This window comes from Patagioenas fasciata, chromosome 7 (assembly GCF_037038585.1).
Source record: "Patagioenas fasciata isolate bPatFas1 chromosome 7, bPatFas1.hap1, whole genome shotgun sequence".
Lineage (NCBI taxonomy): Eukaryota > Metazoa > Chordata > Aves > Columbiformes > Columbidae > Patagioenas > Patagioenas fasciata.
The window spans coordinates 6,504,135-6,526,429 of record NC_092526.1 but is presented as its reverse complement, the minus strand read 5'-3'; the positions used below and the strand labels follow the sequence as shown (position 1 = coordinate 6,526,429).

The following is a 22,295-nucleotide window of genomic DNA, read 5'->3' as shown; positions in this document are numbered from 1 at the left end:
TTCATCCTCACTTTATTTGTTCTCTAAAGCTTTGTTTGAGAAAAAAAAAAACTCCAAAATTCAGCTAGAGTAGGAATGAAAAAGAAATGTACCAGACCTTTCAAAAAAGCCCCCAAAACAAGCTGGAAGGCGTCCTCTTAGAGCAGGGTGTGAGCGATAAGTTCTGCCTTAATTGCAAGGATGCAAAAGCTCAGAAAATTGTAGAGCTGCTTGAAGTTCATGCGTCACATAAAAGTAGAGTCAGACTGTGCTGTCACAAAAGGTCCTTTCTTTGGTTTTCATTTCATTGTTTTTTAATGTAAACCAGATTTATTTTAGACTTAATTACATGCTGCTGGTCCTGGTTTAAGCCATGAACTCTTCACTTTACTGGAAGCACCACAGAAAGATGTAAGCGAGAAGCACTTTTAGCGAAACTATTCTTGTTCCTTTGCCTTGGTATCATGTCAAACCCTTAATGTTTATCACTTTGTTATGCATTTGTGTTTGAATGAGCTGCTTAGTGAGGCTCCATCTGCTCAGTCCTGGTAGAGTCCAGGAGGATGCAAAGGATTCGGTTTGGTGATTGAAGAGCAGTCGATAACTCCGGTACCGTGGCCAACACTCCCTGCCCTCGCTTCAGAGCTCTGCAGATCAACTGGCGTTAATGCAAATATTCACAGCTGCGCGTGGAACATTACCGGGAACACGATGGCTCTGTGTCTGCCTTGCGTATGCTCATTTGCCTACACATAGGTGTAGACTCTTGTTCTAGTTTTCTTTTTCTTTTTTTCCTTTTCTTTTTTCTCTCTCGAGAAAGTGCACAAGCATGGCTAAAGCTATTTTGGTCAGTGTATGGGGCAGTTGTTTGTTTCCTTCGAAGTGTGTTCGAAAGACTTACATATTATTGATGTCAGACCGATGAATTTGTAGCTCCTCAGTTATCCCATCCAACCTTTAAAAACATACACAGTGTATTCTCTCTTTTCAAGCCTGAATTTGTTTGCTTTATTAGACAAACCACGCTGTCAGGCTTTATTAATGGTAACTATTGGATGTATAGAACACTAAGCTCTTATTTTGGGATTCAGCAGCATCTGTTCTTCAGCCTCATTGCAGTTACCTGCCCCATCTCTGCAGGAAGGCTGGGAGTTGTCACCTCAGTGAGGATTCCCAGAGACTGACTGGGTATTTCAGTCTAGAAGCCTAAATGGAGAACAAAGCTGTTCTACGCGATTCAGAGGCAGGAACTGACAGAGTCCCTTTTGAGGTGTGTAGCTTGAATGCCTAAAATTAAACAATCTAAGTATCATTTTTAGAATTTTTAGTCATAGCTGTAATTTATGCCTGACCATGGTTTATTGCATCCCTGATTCATATTTCCCTGCTCTTTTACATATTGCTGAAGAATACTTCTCTTCTACATTTTGCTACAGATTCTGATTCTGTGTGGTTGCTGGTAGTTCTTACTTTTTTCTTTTAGGCCTTGAGATCACATTTGATCCTGAAAAGGAAGCAGCTTTCTTTGCTGAATGGTCTTGTCTTTTGTTTTTATTCCCTGTAGCCTCTGCATATTTATAACACCATTCTGGGGTGGTTTTAGCTCAGTGTGAAACTCTTTTTTACTAGCTTTTAATCTTTACTTGAAACAGTAGTGCCAAGTACGTTTTGAATTTCAAAACCTTCAAAAGCTAAAAGATGGTTTTGGCCCAGTAATAGCTGGTATTTTCAAAAGGTTAAGCTGCGTGGAAGACATACTTAAAAAATTGGTGGTGAATCCAGCCTGATAAATTCTGTAGTTCGATGTACATTTTAAATCTACCACATCATGCAGTCTTATATCAGTCTTCTATGTTGGCATCTACGACTGGCACGGATGACAAAGCAGCTGCCGACTCCAGATCTTGTTTGCGATTCTGCAGCCTTTACAGAAATGTCCTGGCTGGGTATGGTCTTTGGTTGTATTAACGCCAATGTTAAATATCAAAGAACTTCCACTGAAGGAAAGCATGAAGAATATCACAAAATAAAGTTGATTTTACTGCTTTGGCCATCAATGGGGTGTTGCTGCCCCTGCACCGACTGTAGGCTTGGCCAGAAAGCACTGGACGTATGTGAGTGTTTGCTTAGAGGGAGAAACAGGAATTCAAGCAACAGGTACATGATTTAAACCCTTGGCTGACTTGGCTTTGTCTGATAACAAGTGCGGTTTTGCAGCACGCTGGGGCACAATCGAATTTGGGCTGAATTCTGCGTCCTGCAGTTGTTGGGCTATTGCTAGTTGTGTTATTGCTCTTGAGGATGTGCTCAGATTCTGTTTAAACAATAATTAAATTCCGTTTGTAGGGGCTGACTGAATATGTGGAAAGACAGACCAAATAATCAAGGACACTATTATTCACAAAATCAATAGAAATTGTAATAATCTTATAAAGTGCTGCTTCCTTTCTTTTATAAAACTGCTGCATTGTTCATATTTCACATTTTTCTCATGTACAGGTCAATTCAATTTTAGGCAATTAAATATACTTTTTCACTCTTCTTGGCCTTCAAAGGCTACTGTACATCACCAATTTATATAAACCACACTTGCACAGTCTATATTTAACTTTCCCTACTTGAACAAAGTATTTGGCTATCGACCTTTTCAGGGTCACAGTTGTGTATATTACTGAATAACAGCCAATTTGTTGTTCTAATCTGTTCTGTGCTCTACATCTTTCATTAGACCTACAACCCAAATAACCTAATTTTATTTAAAGATACAGAGTTATTCTTGCTGGAAGGTTATGGAGCTTTGTGTTAAGATATCAGAAATTTTAGCTATGGCTCACAAGTGCCTGACAATCATTACAGGAAGTCCCAGTATTCTAATATTTTGGGACTTTAACATTAAACTTTATTTCAGAATTGTAACACCTGCATATATATGAAAACTAAACCAGTGAAGCTCTTAAGTTAAACATATTAAACTGCAGTAGAACAGATTAAAATTTATCTGTATGTATGTGCTAATGGTACCTAATTATCAGATACTGGCTGATATTGTCTTCATTCACTGAAAGTGAATGTCTAAATGGATTTTGTAATATATAAATATTTTAAGGTCATCTGTTCATCTATGAATTCATTTCTGCACACAGGTCTACTTGCCACATGGAAACAGGCACAAAAATAAAGGCATATCATGTGATTTCTGCATTTTAATTATATAATCAATTATAAAATGCAGACCTGTACGAAGATGAATATATACAAATATATGCACATTTTTTTAATGAGTTCTTAAGCACCATCTTATTTAATGAGATGTTGGGGTGTGAAGATGAGCAGAATGCACAGTCCAACTAAGGCAATAGGCTGTGGCGCTGCTGTTACTGTCAGTCACAAGTTTAAAATACTCCCGATCACAAGCCTTTCTGTCAGCAACCTTGAATTAAATCTCACAAAGCTCCCAATTAACACAGAAATGCACGCTAACCTCATGAAGTTGGAGGGTTTTTACCATACAAGGGACTTGCTAAGTCTTGCATTAATTTCGTTCAGAGATGAACACCTAAAGTAATAGCTGCAATTTAGCGTCTGTGCTATTATTATTCACATTATATTGCATGCATTAAAATTATTTATTTTGCCAATGCAAAAAGCAAAACAAACAAAACAAACCTCAACAAAACTGGAGGCATTTTATTTTATTGTCTTTTATTTCTGGATTAATAACAAGCATCCAAGAGCAATCTGCAGAGGGCTCAGGCACCTCAGAATATTGAATACTTCAATTTCCTCTCTGTCACTACATCACAGTGTTCAAGGCCACTTCAGTGTCTATTTGTCATGCTTATAAGCACCTGAAATCTGATTTTTCTTACTCACTGTGTAGCATACGCAAACGCCCATATAGAAAGAGCCATGATGGGATTCTAAAGTTTGGTGAACACAACACTTAATCAGTGCCATGAAATTTGGTTTAGCTATGGTTTCATATACAATCAGAACTACAGGTACTATTTTAATATTCCAAGGTGACACAGAGTTTTTAGCAACTGAAACCTCTCCTTCAATGTTGAGGCAAACTGAGCTGTGGGCTTCATTTCTGCCTAAAATGACCATAACAAGCTACCAATCCTGAAAAAAATTGGGACTTGGACATCATCTGATACAATGATCCAGTTCTGCATAGCAGATTGTCAGGAATTCACAAGGAAGCTCAAATTATGTACTGTATGTCATCAAATAACCACACAGAAGGGTTCTTTGTTATTTTTCCCCTGGTCAGCACAGAGCTCTCCCTTTCTCTTCCAGGCCTGTACGTCGTTCAGCTGCTCTGCTGACATTTGGTTGTGGAACAGCAGTTCTGCGCTCGGGGACTCTCTTGGTGGAGATTGCACAATATGCTGGGTTTGAGCTAAGTTACTAAAATGCTTATTTCAATTCTATGTCTTTAGAATGTAAAACAGAATAAATACACTGAGCAGAGCATCTCTACCAACTCCTCCTCTCCGTGACTGGCTCCATGGCTTGTCCTGGCCAGCAGGGACAGGACATACCTCCTTCAGTATCATAGAACGATAGAATCATTTTGGTTTGAAGAGACCCTTAAGATCATCGACTCCAAGCAATATCTTTATGGAATTAAGCTGGCAGCAAACACGTAGAGGTCAGGCAGTCTGTCCATCACTTCTTAGCTGATGTTCACCCCTATACCTTATTCTGCATTATCTTGACCATGTTTTTGGTTTGGGATACACAAAGGTGGTTGCTCATGTTCCTGCTCATTTCAACACTGATCAGTTTTAGTGCAGTTCAGGTAGTGGTTGGTCTAGAAGCACATAGACAGAACTGTGTTAGGATGTAGGGGGAGGTTAGATGTTTGTGTTGTCATTTTTAATCAGCATCTGAATCTTTTTTCCCATAAAAACATGGTTTCATTTTCAAAGACCCAAGTCTTGTTGAAATCTAAATGAATCTGCATATTGACAGATGAGTTTGGGCAGTTCCTGGCTGTACAGTTTTAGAAGCCATTGCCCCAACTGAGTGTCTTTTCCTGCGGCAGAGTAAGTGGCTGGCGGAGCTGGCAAACATAATTGGGTCCTTAACCACAATTAACAGTCCAATGCACCCTTTGAAACTGCTGTTGATCCGGTTTCAGCTATTATGTCAGCCGAGGAACAGTGGTACCTCCAGGATTTAATCTGTTTCTGCTGGTATATGCAGCAGCTTTCAGCAGATGGAGGTGATGGGCAACAATTTCCAAATCACTGGTGCAGGAATTGCCCAGCCTTGTCTTTCAACAGCCTTTATTTTCTACATTACTTAGATCATTAAGCTTTCTTTTTCATTTTTTTTTCTTTCTTTATTTTTGGCATCTGCTAACCACTTATGAAACAGAACCAGATCTGGAGGGTAATGCAGTGGAATTACTAGCCTTTTAGAACTGGATAATTACACCAACATGAGAAGATCAGTGACTATAAATAATGTCAATAAAAATAAGTTCCTTAATTCTTATTTATGTTATGGCTATTTTTGGACCCCTTTATACTCTTTGAGGACATAAGATCTTTAAAGTCCATAATGGAAATGAGAATGGGTCTTTTAAATAGTTTTAATTAAACAGTTTAACCACCCTAATTAAAAGATTTTGAGAGCGCTGGTGTTTTCCTAACAGTAGTGACTTGTTAAGTCATTTTTCCTGCGTATTTCCTATCCTGGGGGAAGCTGGACCACGTGGGTATGGGCAAACACACCAAGATGACAGTGAGAAATCGTTTCTGCCCAGAAGAGGATGTGTAATACGTTAGTGACAGCTGAAATGTGTCAATCAATGGAATGTCTCATGTAACAAAGTACATTGCAATGTTTCAGCATTTGCTGCAATGTCAAGGCGCAACGTAACATTCATTTTATTTCTCCTTCGGCTCATTACAGATGCTAAAATAAGCAGTAACATGCTTTATGGAACAGAAAAGTAGTGTTTGATTTTTACCCTGACCCTAGCTGGACTCAGCTGTATTTTGTGCAGTGCAGGAATGGTGTGGATTGCTTTTGTTGGCCGTTTCTCCTCAGGTCTGTCTTGCTGGTGCTGCAGTGGTCCTGACCTACGCTTGGCTAGTCCAGGCTTGGAGCTTTGCACCTACACAGCACAGATACTGGGCGTTCCAGAGGCTGCCTCTTGCCTCAGCCAGAAACGCTCGCTTAGGCCATTATCTTTCACAGCACCTGTTATTAAAGCCTGTCTTTTCCACTCAGATTTTCTTTGAGCAGTGTAGCAAATAAAAATACTGGGTTGCAGTGGCAACAAACCAGCACACAGTAGGACCTTCCCACCCTGCAGCCTGGCTCCTTTTTCCTATGCAGGTATCTTGGATTAGTTTGTTATACCTCCTATCATGATGCTCAAATTTCTGTCATACATTTCTGACACGCTGATTACTGTACATCCATGTATTTAGCATACGCTGAGGCTCCAGTCACTGGCAGCACCACGTGTTCTTTAAAGGTTACCCTTCAAAATTTCAGGCTCTCATAACTTCTTTCTATACTATTGCAGATATCCTTGGTAGACCTTTTTTAGTTAATAAGATACAAATATCCTGTGGTACTGTTACCTAGTTCGGCATTCACAATCTCAAGATCCCCTCCATCATTTCATTTGCACAGGCACAGTAGTTAAGACTCTGTATTTCTCTACACACACTATTCTCTGAAGTTATAATTTTTAACAGATTTTCCACCCAGCTAGACATTTCAGATAGAAAGGAAAGTTCTAATAATCGTAGAAAATAGTGCCGAAAGGGGTCTGGATGGAATATGCATTCTGTGTGAGGTTTACTTTTCTTGCGAAGCCTTGTCACGTTAGTGGTATGCAACACATCAAAAATCATTTTCTGCTTATCATTCTCCATACTTTCTTGTGCAGTAGATAATTCCTCTCCACGTGTACTACTATATATATATTTCTATATTGAAACGCATTTTTTAAAGAATGTTTCTCCTTTTATTTTTCAAGTTCATCTCTAATTCTAGTCCTACCCTCCAAAGCTATCACCTGTAAATTTAAATCTTAATCCATCATTCAAAAAAATCATAAAAGCCTTTTTACTAATTCAAGCCCAGAATAAACCTGGCAGGTCCTTCTTATAGAAATAGAGCCTTGTCTCTGATTCTATTTTTGGAAATCCCCTTTATAGGCATGTTCAGTTCCTCCTTTTTTCGTTCTTCTGTTGATATGCAGACCTGGATGCCCCTCATTTTCACTCAGTATAATAGATCCTGGCACTGCCCAGAAGTATAGATTTTTTTTCCATTTTCCATTGCGTTTTTCAAGATTTTTTCTTATTATTCTGTTCTACAGTCTTCCTTTCCAGAGAACCATAAGCTCATCATTTCATAGAATCATATGAAAAATAAGACTGAGGAGGACCTCTTGAGTTATTCAATGCATTTTCTGTTTTCAAAGCCAGGCTGAACTTCAAAGTTCCACCAGACTGCTCAGGGCCTTGCACCATGAAGCTCTGAAACTCTCCAAGGAGGAGGTTTCCACAGCCTCCCCGGACAACCTGTTCCAGTGCTTAACCATGCTTGTAGTGAGAAACATCATTCCTTACGCATAAAAAGAGGCAACAACCTCATTGCAACTTGTCATTATTGGTGCTTATCCTTTCACTGTGTTCCTCTCCTTGATTTCTGCCCAGTTTTCTTCCTCATCTCCATTTTCACCACCCTTCTTCCCGTGGCCTGTCCTGGGTCTCCCAGCCCTTGTACTATCTCTGCAGTGATTATTGCTGCTGAAGTCTCCTCTTACTTTTGATTATCATGTAAAGGATTAATTTGATTGAGAATATAAAGAGATGAGCCTCCCACACCTTATTTTTTACTGTTTGGTAAGACGTTATCCTCCTCTCATCCTCTTTTTTTCTCCTGATATAGGACTGGTATTTTAGATAAAAATGAGCTCTGGGGGTTCCCATTTTCTCTATTTATTTGGAGAATTCATTACATTTTGCACCTTTTCATAGCAACGATGTTATTTCCCTAGGAAAACTCAGCTTCACGACACGCTTTCAGGCTAAAGCGCAGCTGTCTGATCTTATCGGGACCTGACAGATGCCTCCCCTTTCCGCCAAGCACCGTTCTCTTCTTCAAAGAATTACCTTCTTCTGTAATCTTTGCATTTAAAAATGATCTGCATACATATGCTTGGAAAATAGGGTTTCCTTTAATAACGTGAAGGAAAGACAATCAGATGTTAGACAGAGATGCCATAACAAGTAGGATTACTTTTATCACTTACTTATTTCATCACCCATTTCAGTGTAATTGTCTTATTTATATTGGCTTTTCCTTTGAAAGAACCCATAGCAATTTCCAAATCTTTAATTAAAACCTCACAACACTATTGTGATGTGAACATAGTAAATGAAAGAGAGAAGATAAGGCCTTTCTAAAGCAACCAGTATCTTAAGTGTTTTGTTACACTAACAGTGGACACTTTCTTTGGTGCATCTTAGTTCACTTGTATCAGGATGTGAAATCCTTGCAAGAGCTGGATTTCTTTGGGAATTTGGGGGTGTTTTGTGCAGTTGTTTTGTTGTTGTATGTGGCTTATTCTTTCTTTCTTTTAATTTTCACATAAATGTTTTACCTCATCTGGCTTCAGAGGGGGTCCACAAAAAGTTCCAGTGACCCGGTGACACAGCTGGGGGGGCAGGAAAGAGAAGCTGGAGGAAGGGCTGCCTGAAATTTGCCTTCTGCTGGGGAAAATGCATGCATACGTACATCCTGATTTTCCATCAGCCATAATTTAGGTGCCTGATTGTAGCACTGCAGTTCATGAGGACCTTTCCCAGTTGCCTAAATGATGATAAATATCTAAATATCCATTAAAAGAGCAACAAAACTCTCATGGCCAGTTTCAGCACAGCTCTGGCTGAACATCCAGATACCAGTAACCAGAGGCTGCTTGGGAGTCCCAAATAGACACCAAATACTCTTTGTATGCACTCCTGGCCAGAGAATGAGGGAGGTTACAATGATTAGAGCATTTGTAGGGGTAAGTGCTGACCTGGACTTTAACCGGGATTTCTCTTGGCAGCACAGAGAATCTCCTCCTCAGTGGGCTCCCGGTTACTCTTCATCGGTGTCCTCTCTTCCTCCTCCTTCTCTCCCGAGGAAGCCTGTATTCATATCTGCACAGCTTCAAAAGTGGGATGAATCTTCAAGGTTTCTGAAACTCTGTATTATGTTGCAATAGCTACAGGATTTCAGCTGAAATAAGACACTGAGCTATGAATCTATATCCAAATTTTGAAAACATTTTTGAAGAAATACATTCAGAGCAGACTGTTCGGTTCTTCTCACTATTAAGTAATGTTTTTTTTCTTAGCTTTCACAAAATTCTACAGTATTTTTTAGCCCAGGAATAATTTTCCCTTCTTCCCCCACAAGCCCCATGTTGATTCTTTAGAACCACTTTTTTTCCTACCTTCAAAGGATTCCTGGTGTAATATACCCCCCCAGATCTTTTGCCTTGGCAGCATACAGTCTATTTTAGCTAATTTTATACAAACCCTTTCTCTTAGCCTTGTATTATCTCCTAGTTCTTACTATCAATCAGGACGTTAGTACTCCCTTTTGAAAAGTGGTATTTAGACAGCCGTCCTAGGTTCTATATATTTGAGAGATTCTCTGAACATAGTGTCTGTTGTCTCACAGTGCAACAGGCCAGAACACAGAAAACAGCTTTTTTTTTTAGTAGAAGTTGAAGATCTATTATGAAAGAACCTGGTAACCAGCGGCATCAAAGATTTTTGTGTCTGAAATTTTCAGTGGACTCTAATTTATGGTTGACTTCCTATGGTTTCTGTGAAATGGCTTATACAGTCTCATACAGAATATATATAAGGGGGGAGTATGTGATGATGCAAGATTAAGTATGGTAAGTAAAGATTTATTATTTACTGTTTGTCTTTCAGAGAGGGCCAAAGAGTAATTTTGGTGATTAGAAGGTTTCTTTCAAAGGGTAAATTTGGCAGAGGTTTAATGCAATCACTTGACTGAGCAGCTTGTCCTCTTGCACTGATGCTCTGTTTGCTGCCTTCGGAACCACGAATCCTTCTGGTCACAAACACGTAACACCCAAAGAAAATTGCTTATGGGGAAATGTCAAGCCCTACAATTTCATGAAAGCACCTAGGATGCATCTTTAGTGCCGTGGAGTATGTATGTACATACATATGCTATGGACATACATATATGCTGCTGAAATCTTGTATAGATAGATTTGGAAAAGTGAAAGAAAAAGCTTAAATACTTACATCTTAACTGAGATGGCTTTAGAACTACCACCATAGTTTTCAACATTTATTGTTTAATTTAGTAACAAAAATACTGTTTATTTCAGCAAATATAAGCATATTTTGCAAACAAATACAGATTTTTGTAAATAAGCAGATATCCCAAGAAAGTATTAGAAAGGAAACTTCCATTTTGTAGAACAGAACTGAAAACAGTAGCTAACATGTAACTACTTTGATTTACATCATGATCAATCCATACACAACCAAGTAGTACGTTCAAATACTTCTTTAAACTTAACCAGTAAAATCAGCAACATCATTTATTCATTTTGCTTGATGCTGGTTTTATGCTGGGATGTACCAGGCTCAGTACAATGATTTATACAAAGTACTATGCTTGGAATACTTTAACAATCATTTAATAGGATCTAAGATCGAGTGGTGTATATCTCACCATTTCTGCTTTATTCATGCATCATGTAAATTGGATAGCCAAGCATTTACAGGAAAGCAAAGATGGGATTGGCGTTAGGCTCGTCTCTGTTCATACATACAGAATGAACTTACAAATATGCGCAACAAACAATGTCTTCGGCAGAACAAGACTCTGAAAAACTCACATCATTGCAGCGCCTGGGCGTCAAGCACGGTACTTGCTTTTAGACAGCGGAGTTTCAAAAATTTGGCTTATAAATATAGATCTGTGCATGCCACAAACAATGCCTCTCCACCAAGTGATTAAAAAAATAGAACTGGTAAGACACATAAAAATTCAATAAAACACCCAATGATGAGTGAGCTCTTTAGATGTGAAATCTGAGCACTCAATTCATCTGTGTCTCTAGAAATTAAATTGTTTTTCCCTAGGTGTCTAGAAAACTCAGTAAACAGCAACAGCTCAATCCTGTAGCTTTTATTTTTGCTCCTGAGGGTAGAGAAATTTTAAATTATAAATAAACTTAAGTATCTGTCCCCATTTAAATACAGAGTGTTACATATGTATAAACACAGGCTTGAAGTCTGTTCCTTGGAGAAATCACTGTCATAATTGTTTTGGATAGATATTACCTGTCTATACTATGAATATTTGGGCCACAGTGCTCTGGGGCCTAATTTCTGCCATGATCAATCAGTGTTACTGGAATTCCAATGTTATTTAGTAATTGAAACCCTAAGCATTATATTGAAATCTTCAAGCCCAGTTGAATCCAACAGTTTATCCTGAGTAAAGAGAGCAGAATTTAAGGCTACACTGAGCCACATGCAACAGGAGATACGGCCAAGTCATAACAGCCTGCTCCTGCTTTTGTCATCGAAAAGCACTTTGTATAAATGCTATACAAAACCAAGGGGATAAAATCCCATTTATAGTGAGAACACCAAACTCCTGTAGAATCGAGATTATTCACAAGTTTCAAGTCATGAGCTTTCATGTGGACTTTCAAGTGGACCTCAATTTTTATGCTCATTTCCTTTAATAACTAAGTATAGAGATAATCCTATTAAATCCAAATAAGCTGCGTTTGCCAAGAACCACTCTTAAAACTGCAATAACGTCACACTTTTAAAACCTGAAATAATTAATCTTATTGTCTTATGAATCACCAAATTTTGCATACCTAACGCAAAATTTTGCTAAAATTGTTTAAAACTGCATTATTTTTTGTCATTTTAGCGTATCATACTGAATGATACAGCTAAATGAGGAAATCAGTACTAATTGTCCATAAAGCAGGTCAGGCGCTTTGGTTTAATGTGTTCCTAAGAATATAGAGCTTAGCTGTAAGATCAACTTTAATTACAAAGTAAGTAATTTTTTAAAAGACAAACTTTTTTAAATATAAAACCAATCAGGAAGAGATGTTTGTGGAAATCTATACCCCACACACATGCTGAAACAACAGATAAATTAAAACTCACTCTATATAAACATGAAAGAGTTCCAGCTTCACCAATCAATGCCAAAGCAAAACAAAGATCATCATCTGGCAGCCATTTAAAGTTCCTTAGTAAATCATGATAGAAAAGCACAAAGCGCCTTCTCAGTCCAGGAAAATACAGCATGTAGATTTTAATAAGTGGGTAGACTGACATGATGTGGAATTGCTGGAACTTTGCTTCGGTTTGTTTCTCAATTAGGATTTAAAGGAGAAATTTACAGCAGGTTCCGGAGGTACAACAGATTTTTTCCTCATGATAAAGGGAAGTCGGTCAGTGCACGCTGGGGAGGGGAGAGGGAAGAGTAAACAATGTGAAGTTGCATGAGCAATACACCAAGATCTTGTTCTCGCTACGTTCTTCATAATAAATGCCAGGATTTGCTTTGCACTTGGGAGAAGTTGAGAAAATTCTGGGCAGAAAGCAAAGTGAGCAACGCGGTGCTGCTTCTTCAGTCCTCCCAGCTGGCGGGAGCAGCGGGGCTGGCGGGAGCAGCGAGCAGATGGCATCGGGGAGAGAAACAGAGACAAGGATTCCTTGCAGAGCTCCTCAGAGTGGTACCGTTACCAACCTTTTAAAGAATACAGAGTGCCTCCCGAAGTAACAAGTTAAGATTAATTAAGGCCAAATTAAATATATTATAAATAACTATAAAAACATCGCAAAATTAAACTATCTCTATATATATTTTTTAAATCCACTATCAGTGGGGTTTAAGATTTTAGCCTGCTGCTTCGCTGATGTCCAAAACTGCAAATGTAAAATGCGCATTTGCTTTTTAGACTTCTAAAAAATAAAAAAGTATGCAAGTTAATAAACCGAGGGAGATAAATGGCATCGGTGATGTACAGGCACAACTTGGGAATGACCTGGGTGACGGGGAAATGCAGAGAGCCCTTGGGAAACCCTCCCTACCCTGTGCTTGCCAGATTTAGGAACAACCCACGCTATGGCCTCAAGTTGTGCCAGGGGAGGTTTAGGTTGGATATTAGGAAAAAATTCTTCACAGAAAGGGTTGTCAGGCTTTGGAACAGGCTGCCCAGGGATGTGGTGGAGTCACCATCCCTGGGGAGGTTTAAAAGGCGTTTAGATGAGGCTCTTAGAGACATGGTTTAGTGCTAGAGTTTGGTTATGGTTGGACTCAATAGTCCTGAGGGTTTCTTCCAACTGAAATGATTCTATGATTCTGTTTAGAGGGCTGGCGCGACTCACACCGTTAATAAGAAAAGTGCGTCGATTACGCAGCACTTCTCCACTTCCCTCTCCTCTCCTGTCTACATCCCATGCCTATGTGCTTCTGTGCCTACATGCACAGTGAATGGTGGTGCTTTCTCTGGAAGTTTCCTGACTTTCTGTGAACACCTTAAAATAATCCTCCAGCATCGTTCAAACCGCCCGAGCACGTCAGCTGTTGGTCTCAGCCCTGCAGGCCGGGACTGAGCGTGCAGCTGGAGGAGTGGGCGGCCGCGCTGCGTGCAGCCCAGCCGGGCTGAAGGCGTACGGCACGACGTGTTCGTGACAGCTTCTCCTCACAGGGGACACTGTGCATTTGCAAGTTCAAGTTTCATCATGTGAGATAGGTTTAGGAGACACCAGGCTCAGGGCTTGGCTGCTGAGGTTTAACGTTTCTCGCACTAAAATAGCTGCCGCACCAGGTGCAACTGTCTCAACAGCATTTGATTTCATTTGCAAAATATCCTGAATAAACCTGTCGCAAAGCGAAACAAAGCACATAGGCTTCAAAAGCAACTTTTTTAGGACTGTGTTATTTAAGTGTAAATGTATAGCGTGAGTGCGGCGACGTTACCCAGAGCAGTTGTACCGTCCGTACGAGGCTGGCATGAACTTCTTGGCTGATTTAGTGTCCACTTAAAGCTGGACCAGACAGCTGTTTCTCTCCTTCACGGTGCTATATGAGGGATAAAAAACACAGGTTAGGAGACACCAGGGAGACCCCCAAACCCTCGGTTGGGACAATCCCGAACCAGACCCATAACCACCCTCCGCAAGATACGATCCCGGTGCCCGAAGGGAGATGCTGGGGAGCTGCCCCTTACCCGCTTCCGCTGCTCGCTGAGACAGAAGGTGCAGATGGGCCTCGGCGTGGTGGCACTGGATGCTGGGGGCTGCGGGCAGGGGTCCGAGCAGGATTGCGAGCAGGGCTGCGGGCAGGGCTGTGCGGTGGCCGTGCCCTCGGCCTGGCGCCGCTGCAGCAGCAGCACGTTGGCCAGGTGCGAGATGTAGCTGGACGCCAGGCGCAGCGTCTCCACCTTGGAGAGCCGGCGGTCGGCGGGCCGGGTGGGGATGAGCCGGCGGAGGGCGCCGAAGGCCGTGTTAACGCTGTGCGTGCGGTCCCGCTCCCGCGCGTTGGCCGCCGCCCGCCGCCCGCCGCCTCCCCGCGCCCGCCGCCGCCGCCCGCCACCCGCTGCCCGCGCCTGCTCCGCCGCCCCCCCGCCGCCCTTCATGGCGCCTGCCGCCGCCGCTCCGCCGCCCCATGACTTTTATGGGCCCCTGCCCCTGCCCGCCGCCGCGGCCCCGTGTCCCGCCGGCAGCGCGGCAGGTCGTGCCTGGCGCGGTTGCTGCTTTTAGCCGGGGGCCGCCGCACCTGTCGCAGCGGCCGCGAAGGGCTCGATCCGGCAGCAGCTCCCGCGGAAACCCCCCCTTTTCCTCCGCCTCCCCGCTGCCGGGGGTCCGCAGGACGAGGGGAGCCCGCGACGGCGGTTTGCAGGGAGCCGGGCACAGGTTCACCCGCGGCAGCCGGGTCATGGTGGGAACGGCCCCGTCCTTGCTCTCAGGGTGTGCAGACTTTGACAGTTTTACCCAATCTGCATCCCCTTGTGCCGTTCCGGTTGTGCACATATACCTGTATATGCATATATGTATTACTTGCAAGGAGCTAATAGAACAAGCACAGGAGTGGATTCCATCACCCTCCCCAGCAAGCACTAGACACACATACAAAACCAATTCCTCATTCTGTTCAGAATGCCTGCCTGCCTCAACCATTTACTTATTAAAAGGTCATCATGAGCACTCGTTGATTGCTCCTCTTTTCTCCATAGAACTTTGACAGCCTGCCTGCTCTTAGAAACTCATGAAAGGTCATGGTGCAGGTTTTCTCAAATGAATCATGTCTACCCGATGAAGCATCCTGGACTGACTCTTTTTTTTTGCGATCCCAAAAGCTTATTTGTGGCAGTGATATTGTCTAAGTATTAATCCTACTTCCCCCATCAGGGCCAGATTAGCAGAGTCGTATCTCTTTAATCGAGGACGCGCACGCTCAGGACAGACAGCTGCTTTGACGTGTTTGGCTGGGAGTCATGGCCTCTCAAAATACATCTAGTACCAGCAGGCAGAGCCACATCTATGTGCTGCGTTCATCAGCTCTGTTTGTCAACCTGTTTTAATTGTACCACACATCAGTGTACTAATGAGCAAAACTTCTTTAAGGTGATTAATATATATATTACTTGAAGGGGGGGAGGTTCTGATGTTTTTGAGATTTTTATGATTTCTGTAACAAAATTTTAATGCCATACACATAGTTCCAGGTTGAGGTTCTTTGGTAGCGAAGGCAGCAGAAAGATGAGGCCGATGGGCAGGTGAACGCCCTGCCACTGATCCAAAGGGATTCCTTTGGGGTGCAGAGCGGGATGTGGCTCTTCATCATCAGGTGCTGGGAAGGCTGGGTTCAAAATCGTGCAAGTGATAGTTTTCCCTGGAGTGTGTGAATGTAACTGTATAATACTTCCATAGTGTTAAAAGCTCTGTCTTCTGTCTGCTTAACCTTTGAAAAAGGAAATGATCTAGAAAGTTGCAAAGTTGAATTCCAATACTTAGAAGTGCTGCTTTTAATTTCCTGAGAAATGAAGTTCCCAGACAAGCTTGCACTGTCTTCTGTGTGGGTTTCTCCCATTTGCTTACATACAATATTTCTAGAGTGACATTCCAGCTCAGCTGAAGTCAGTGACAAAACTCCCATTGAGTTTAATGGATGCAGGATTTCACCCTTGGTATGTTCTAGGAGCTGAGCAGTGTTGATAATTGTTTGTCAGGCTCAGTCCTTTGCTTACCAGAGTTTTCCTGTCCTTAGCATTTCAGTTTCTTGAGGTTTTCTTTTAATTACTGGCAGTAAAACGAACAAAAGCAAGCCCCCTCAACAAAAAGAACCCTGAGACAAATCTACTACTAGTATTACCCAAATCAGAATTTATGGCTTATTGATAAACTGGAAGAAAGAGAAAAGGAATAAGGAGGACTCAGGAAGAAAATGATGCTGTGTCTGCAGAGAAAAACAAAATGATTTTCACTGACATTACAGCAATAGCTAATTCAGGGGTTAAGGACAAAGGGGTGGCCGAATGATTCTAGTTCTGTTTCCAAGGCAGTTTGAAAAAGTAGAGCAAGCAATGTTTTTTTTCCAGATAAGGAGACTTGTAAAAGGGCCAAAAAGCTGGTGACTGTAATTACTACGTTATTGATTGGGATAACATTTATGCAAGTGCTAGGGGGAGCATATTCCTCAAGGAAGGTGCGGTAACGCAGGATTGCTGTGATTTTACAATTTGCTGAATTGCTAATAACAAGCAAGAATGGGGCTGCATGAATGTAAAGCAGAAGACTGGGCAGTATTTTCTGTGTAGCGATAAGGTTTTACCTGAAATTTGCGTTCATGCTACATGAAGAAAGGTATCTGATGACCATGGTAAGGAAGACATTCAACAATATCCAAAAGACTGGAAATATGAAATATGTGATTGATACAGTTGCAGTCTAGTCGCTGGCATTTCTTAATTTGCCTTCATTGTTTGAAGAACAGTGTTAATAGGAACTACATAAAAGAAAGAAGAATTTTGAAGATAATTTGGAAAAGCTCTACCTGTGAAGAGAGCAAGTTAATTAGAGGATAACAAAAGAAAAAAGTCCCAATTAGTGGCTCAGAATGGCTGTGCTCACAGCCAAGGAGCCTTCCAAATGTATTTCCGTTGTATAGGAAGTATAACCCAAATTTGTTTCACTTATAACAAAAGAGACAAAAGAGCCTTTAAAAACAGTGCTCGAACATTTATGGCATCATTCTGCGCCTGCAGATCCCCCTGACTTCAGCTGGAGTCCCCTGTTTATTCAAGAGCAGCAATACATAATAATCCTATAGCCAAAAAACAATTGTTATTTTTGGCGTGACAGTGTTCATATTTTTCTGCCTCACACCATGATGCTCCTGTTGCCGTAGGTGTGCTGTGTTTACTCCTCATAGGGGAGGAATATTGAACATCCCTGAATTTTGGCATAGTTGTGAGCTGTTCTCTCTCGTGAAGAGGCACCAGGCCTGTGAGTGTGTGTGGAGTAATCGGTGATGCTCCTGTTTGCACATTAATATCCAGGATGCTTCTTACACTGTGAGAAAGCAGGTCCATGAGATGTTTCACTCACATTTGACAGATTCAAGGAAGACTCCATAGGGATCTAACGAAGAGAAACAAATAAAGGACGTTGATGGCTGGAAATGTCCACACAGTTGAGAACAATACATTTGACAAAATGTTATTCATTTTATGTGTGTCTGTGACTTTGGCTGGTAGTGACAACTACTTCTGTCCTTCACAACAAACCTGGATGACAGAGTTGCCACTTTTATTGATACTCTTAATAAATATGACTGCCATACAATACGTATTGATGGAATAATCTTTTAAATGGCGTTTTACCCTATAAAGATTCTGTAAGAGAATGATTTGAAGGAGAGAAGATTGAGGAGTAGTCAAAATATGGAAGTATACAAGAGAATTTTTTGGGGAGCAGGGCTTGCACAGTGCGCTTTAAATGAAGAAACGTTAAACGTGAGGTGGATTTAAGGCTTCACGTGTTTAAGTCATGTCAGGTGGGATGGTGAACCTTCTGGATTTTAATAAATATCCTCTACACATTTTGAACTCAGTTAGGGGAAGAGCAGGACCAGCTCTGCCCTGGGCTGCTCCTACTTGATTAATGTGGGATCTAACAAGTCCCTTCTTGATATTCTGCCCAGCCAGATTCAGCATGACACTTACCTCTTCACTTGCAATCTCTTCGCTTACAATCGCTGTTCTTCATCTGAATTGATCTGTGCCATGATTCTCCGGTGTGTTAACGAGTTTTCTGCGTGGTGGAGTGCTAGGGGCCTTGTTAAACTCCAGAGACATCCTGCCTACTGCATTTTATTTGTACGCCCACTCTGTTACTCTTGACAAAAAGCAGCTGAGTTGTTTATCTTGAGTTTTTGACAAAAAATTTGTCTTAGAGTAATTTTCTCTGCTCTGGCTGCCCACGGAAGCAAATCCAAATATATTACTCACCTGTTCTTTCAAAACTGTTTAAACTTGCCAAATCTAAGTGGTGTTTTACACGATTCTGCTGATACTCTCAAAGTTGTTATTAACTGCCTCAGAAGTAATTTTTGATCGTGGTTGCATTCAGCGGAATGATGACAAGGCACATTCTTTTCTCTGTCAAATTGAAATGCTATAAGGACAGTATACCTGCCCTCGGAAACAGAATGTTTCCCAAGCAGTATTTGTGCAGAGGCTTTTTTTATTCGTTAAAGCAAACGCAGCCAGAGCTCTCCCCACCCACTCTCTTCTTTCATTACTTTTTAAATCCCTCCCAATGGAGCTTGACTGGTGCTTGGGAAGATGTTGGCCATAAGGTTCAGCTGTGGCGTGTGGTTTGGGGGCTGAGATCCTTTGCCGATCGTCTGGAAATCCTCATGGTGGTGAGAATCCAGAGCTCTGGTGGAAGCTGCTCTTTCCCATGTGAGTCCGTGCCCCAACCATGCTGGAAGGTGCTCTGATTACCTTTGTAGACAAAAGAGACTTGAAGCACCATCTAGCAAAGTGTTATAGACTTTTCAAATTTTTCTTATGACAAAGTACCAAGTGCTTGTGCTCTTTGTGTTCACCTCACCATGCCACCAGCATGATGGTCAGTCTGTGTATTGTCTCACTACCCCGCAGTCCATGGCTTTGCCTTTGCAGAAACGAATGCTTTCCTACGTTTGTTTCCAATGTCTTATCCAGGCTTTGCAGGTTGGATCACTCCTGAATAATCCACCTTTCTAGCTTCCCTAGAGTTTTCCAGGTCACTGAGATGTATAAGAGTAGAACATATATTATTAGGTATCAAAGAGACCAGTGGGTTTTATTTCTTTTTAAACAGGTGGAATGCTACTGTAGAAATGCAACTGAATTTTAGGTATAAAAAATACCTAACTGCTGTAATCATGAGCATGAACATGAGATGTAGAATCGTGTGGAAGAACTATTGCAAACACTTCAAAATGCTTCTTGCCATTTGATTTGTTCCATCTTCCCCATGATTGCCAGATCTTGCAAAGAAAGCTGCTTTTTTTCGTACTTGTAGTTTTACAATATCCTTTCATGGAGAGCGCTATACCGCTCAAGATTTTGTAGATACTTTAAAAGATGTATTTTCAATAGTTTCTTTCAAGTGCTTAGGGCTGGCAAATAGAAAGATATCCCCAAACCCATGAAAGAAATATAATTGACTGTATAATTACTGGAGCTTCTGCAATATAACCACAACTGAAGTTGTTTGTATGGTTTCATTCCCTCTTCTTAGCTTTTTGAGTGTCCTTCTATGAAGACACTCAAAATCTGACATTCTTTAGATTCTTCACTTTATTCTCCTTTGTACTTCAACTGAACACTAACACTTCTGTTAACAAAGACATCTGTGATCATGATTCCATAGTTCAAATTAAAATAGAGGACAGATTCAATTTCAGTCACTCAGGTTCAAGTCAGAACTGACTTCATTGTCACCGGTCGAGTTAATCTGTCTCTGCACCACTGTAGCTGATGGCATAATCAGAATAACAATCAATTTCTGAACTGTAGGCAAGATTTTAAGGTTACTTCATAATCGCTCAGTGTTACAAAAGCAGAATACAAGAGTTGGTCCTCACTGGTTAGCAATTTGTTCCAGTCTGACACTGGGGAAGCCAGTTTTAAGCTGCTGGTGGAAATATGCCACTAATGTTAGAGGGTGGGTGTGAAGGTAAATTTCTTCGTATTCTCAATTTTGTTGAGAGACGGTGAAGTGGAATATATATATGTCTGTCTGTGTATAAACACATAGCTATTTCTGTTTCAAATGTGTGTTGTAAAGAAGACAACCAACTTTGTAGTGCCGTGTAGAGAAATAGGTGTACTGGAGTGACAATTCCTGGTGCAGCCTGGCAGATGGGGAAGCTCCTTAAGCGTAGTTGCATGGCCAGGCATGGTGTTGTGGTTGAACTCCAGGTGGCATCTAAGCCCCACACAGCTGCTCACTCATTCTTCACCCCTTCTCCTTCCCCTTAAACATCTACTGATCATGACACCATCTGGAATATCCCTTTGGCCGGTTGGGGTCAGCACTTTTGGCTCTGCTCCCTCCCAACCTTTTCTGCACTCTCACCTGCTTGTTAGTCTGAGAAGCTGGAAAGTCCTCGACTGCTCAGCAGCAACCCAAACATCAGTGTGTTATCAACAATATTCTTGTTCTAAATCCAAAACACAGAACCATGCCAGCTACTCAGAAGAAAATTAACTCTATCCTAATCCTAAATCCAAAGCTATTGATGAATATGTCTGTTCAGTGGTTCTTTGGAGCTGGAATAAAACAGATTAATAAATAATAGGTAAATTATGACAAACAAAGAGTTTACAGTCTGAAAGCTTTAAAGGGTATTCTCTGATGCCAAACAAACATGGATTGATGCCAGTATTGTGCTTTTGCTATGAAATTTTGGCTCTATCAATGTAGAAGGATAATGTAAAATAAGTTTGACTAAGCTATTTAGATTAAAGGGCTGTGCAGAATATAACAATCTCATGTATACTGCAAGTATATGAATAAATTCTATTTACACTATAGAATTTTTTCCTTGAATCTGTTATATAGTAAGTCTTTTACATATGTTACAGATTTCACACCAAAGATCAAGCTTTCAAACACTGAAATCCGTCTAGAAAGATTATTTGACCTTTCTTCAGGTGCCTATGGGGATATCACTTAGAAAAAAGAAGTCACTCTCATTAAGATTCCTGCTGCCAGTTGGCAGACCAGGTGGTCCTGCGTGTCACAAGTCTTTAAAGATTGTGCAGGTACAAAGTGTGTCTTCCTGGTGCTCTGAACTGAGCCAAACTGTTTTGGTTTAGTTGAAATAAATGCTGTTTGCCTTGTGTTTTCTGTCTACCCCCTGCAAGACAGGTGTCTTTGCTGTGCCTGGTATTACCCTTAAAGAGACCATCAATAATATGAAATGTTCTGGGATATTATGTTGTGGGAACTCACTGTCACAATATTTTACAGCATACTGGTTACTACATCAGTTGATCTGAACAGAATATTAAATTTAGCAACTGGAGCACTGGTTTATATTTCCTTCTTTTCTGTCTTTTATATAATACAACTTGCACTACAGCAACAGCTATCACTTCTTTCTCCCTGCAATGCACCCACTTTACTACCTGTCTTACAGCACCTTTTGGAACCTTGTACATCTCTTCTTTCTTGCTTCTATTTCTTTTAAAATAACTACAGCTTCCAATCTGCCTTGTGGGGTCCCAACATCTGGGATAGCCCACTAGCCAGATGAGTGTCCACAACAGTGCTCTTCCCTCCCAGGGAATGCTGCTGAGTCTTTCTTAGGGATATACAACCTTTCTGTAATAAACAACTCCTGATTAGCACCACAGTGTTTCTTTCTCACTTCAGACTGCCACTAACCACTCTCCATCCAAGGCTTCTGCTTCACTTTGGGCCAGCACACACTATCACAGCGCTCAGAACACTGGTCCTTGCTGAGTGGAGATATTTTCTAAATGAATGATATTTAAATTAATTCTATTGCTTTTACCAATTGCATCTAAACCTTCACTGCAATCATTGCTGTTGCTCACATTGATGGGACAGAAAACATTGGGCCAACATCTGCGTTTATGTGGGTAGAGTTCATACAATTTCTTAGTGTGTCTGCTGTCAGTTTTCTTTTTTCCAGTTCTTTTGGACATTTTTCTCTCTGTAGTAACCTGC

At 41.2% G+C, this 22,295-nt stretch overlaps 1 protein-coding gene across 4 annotated transcripts; it reads right to left on the bottom strand.

Annotated features, from left to right (window-relative positions):
• Nucleotides 1–10,353: 10,353 nt before the first annotated feature.
• Nucleotides 10,354–14,841, bottom strand: LOC136103469 (basic helix-loop-helix transcription factor scleraxis-like). Of its 4 annotated transcripts, none has more exons than XR_010651611.2 (3): nucleotides 14,273–14,841; nucleotides 14,023–14,124; nucleotides 10,355–12,697 (listed from the first exon to the last, which is right to left on the bottom strand). XR_010651611.2 is itself a non-coding variant. In XM_071810737.1 (3 exons), the coding sequence occupies exons 1-2, from the start codon at nucleotides 14,678–14,680 to the stop codon at nucleotides 14,074–14,076; spliced, it is 459 nt and encodes a 152-aa protein (XP_071666838.1). In that variant the 5' UTR covers nucleotides 14,681–14,841; the 3' UTR covers nucleotides 10,355–12,697; nucleotides 14,038–14,073. The 4 variants fall into 4 exon arrangements, 2 of the variants coding, with proteins under 2 accessions (XP_065697700.1, XP_071666838.1); XR_011739936.1 differs by having other exon boundaries at nucleotides 10,355–12,498; XM_071810737.1 differs by having other exon boundaries at nucleotides 14,038–14,124.
• Nucleotides 14,842–22,295: the final 7,454 nt, after the last annotated feature.

What these genes read in the sequence shown, in the direction of transcription:
- LOC136103469 (XM_065841628.2), bottom strand. Translation starts at nt 14,680, where the DNA reads ATGAAGGGCGGCGGGGGGGCGGCGGAGCAGGCGCGGGCAGCGGGTGGC. An exon ending in TCAGCGAGCAGCGGAAGCGG is followed by an intron (nt 14,125 to 14,272) that starts GTAAGGGGCAGC and finishes TCCCTCATATAG; the next exon opens with CACCGTGAAGGAGAGAAACA.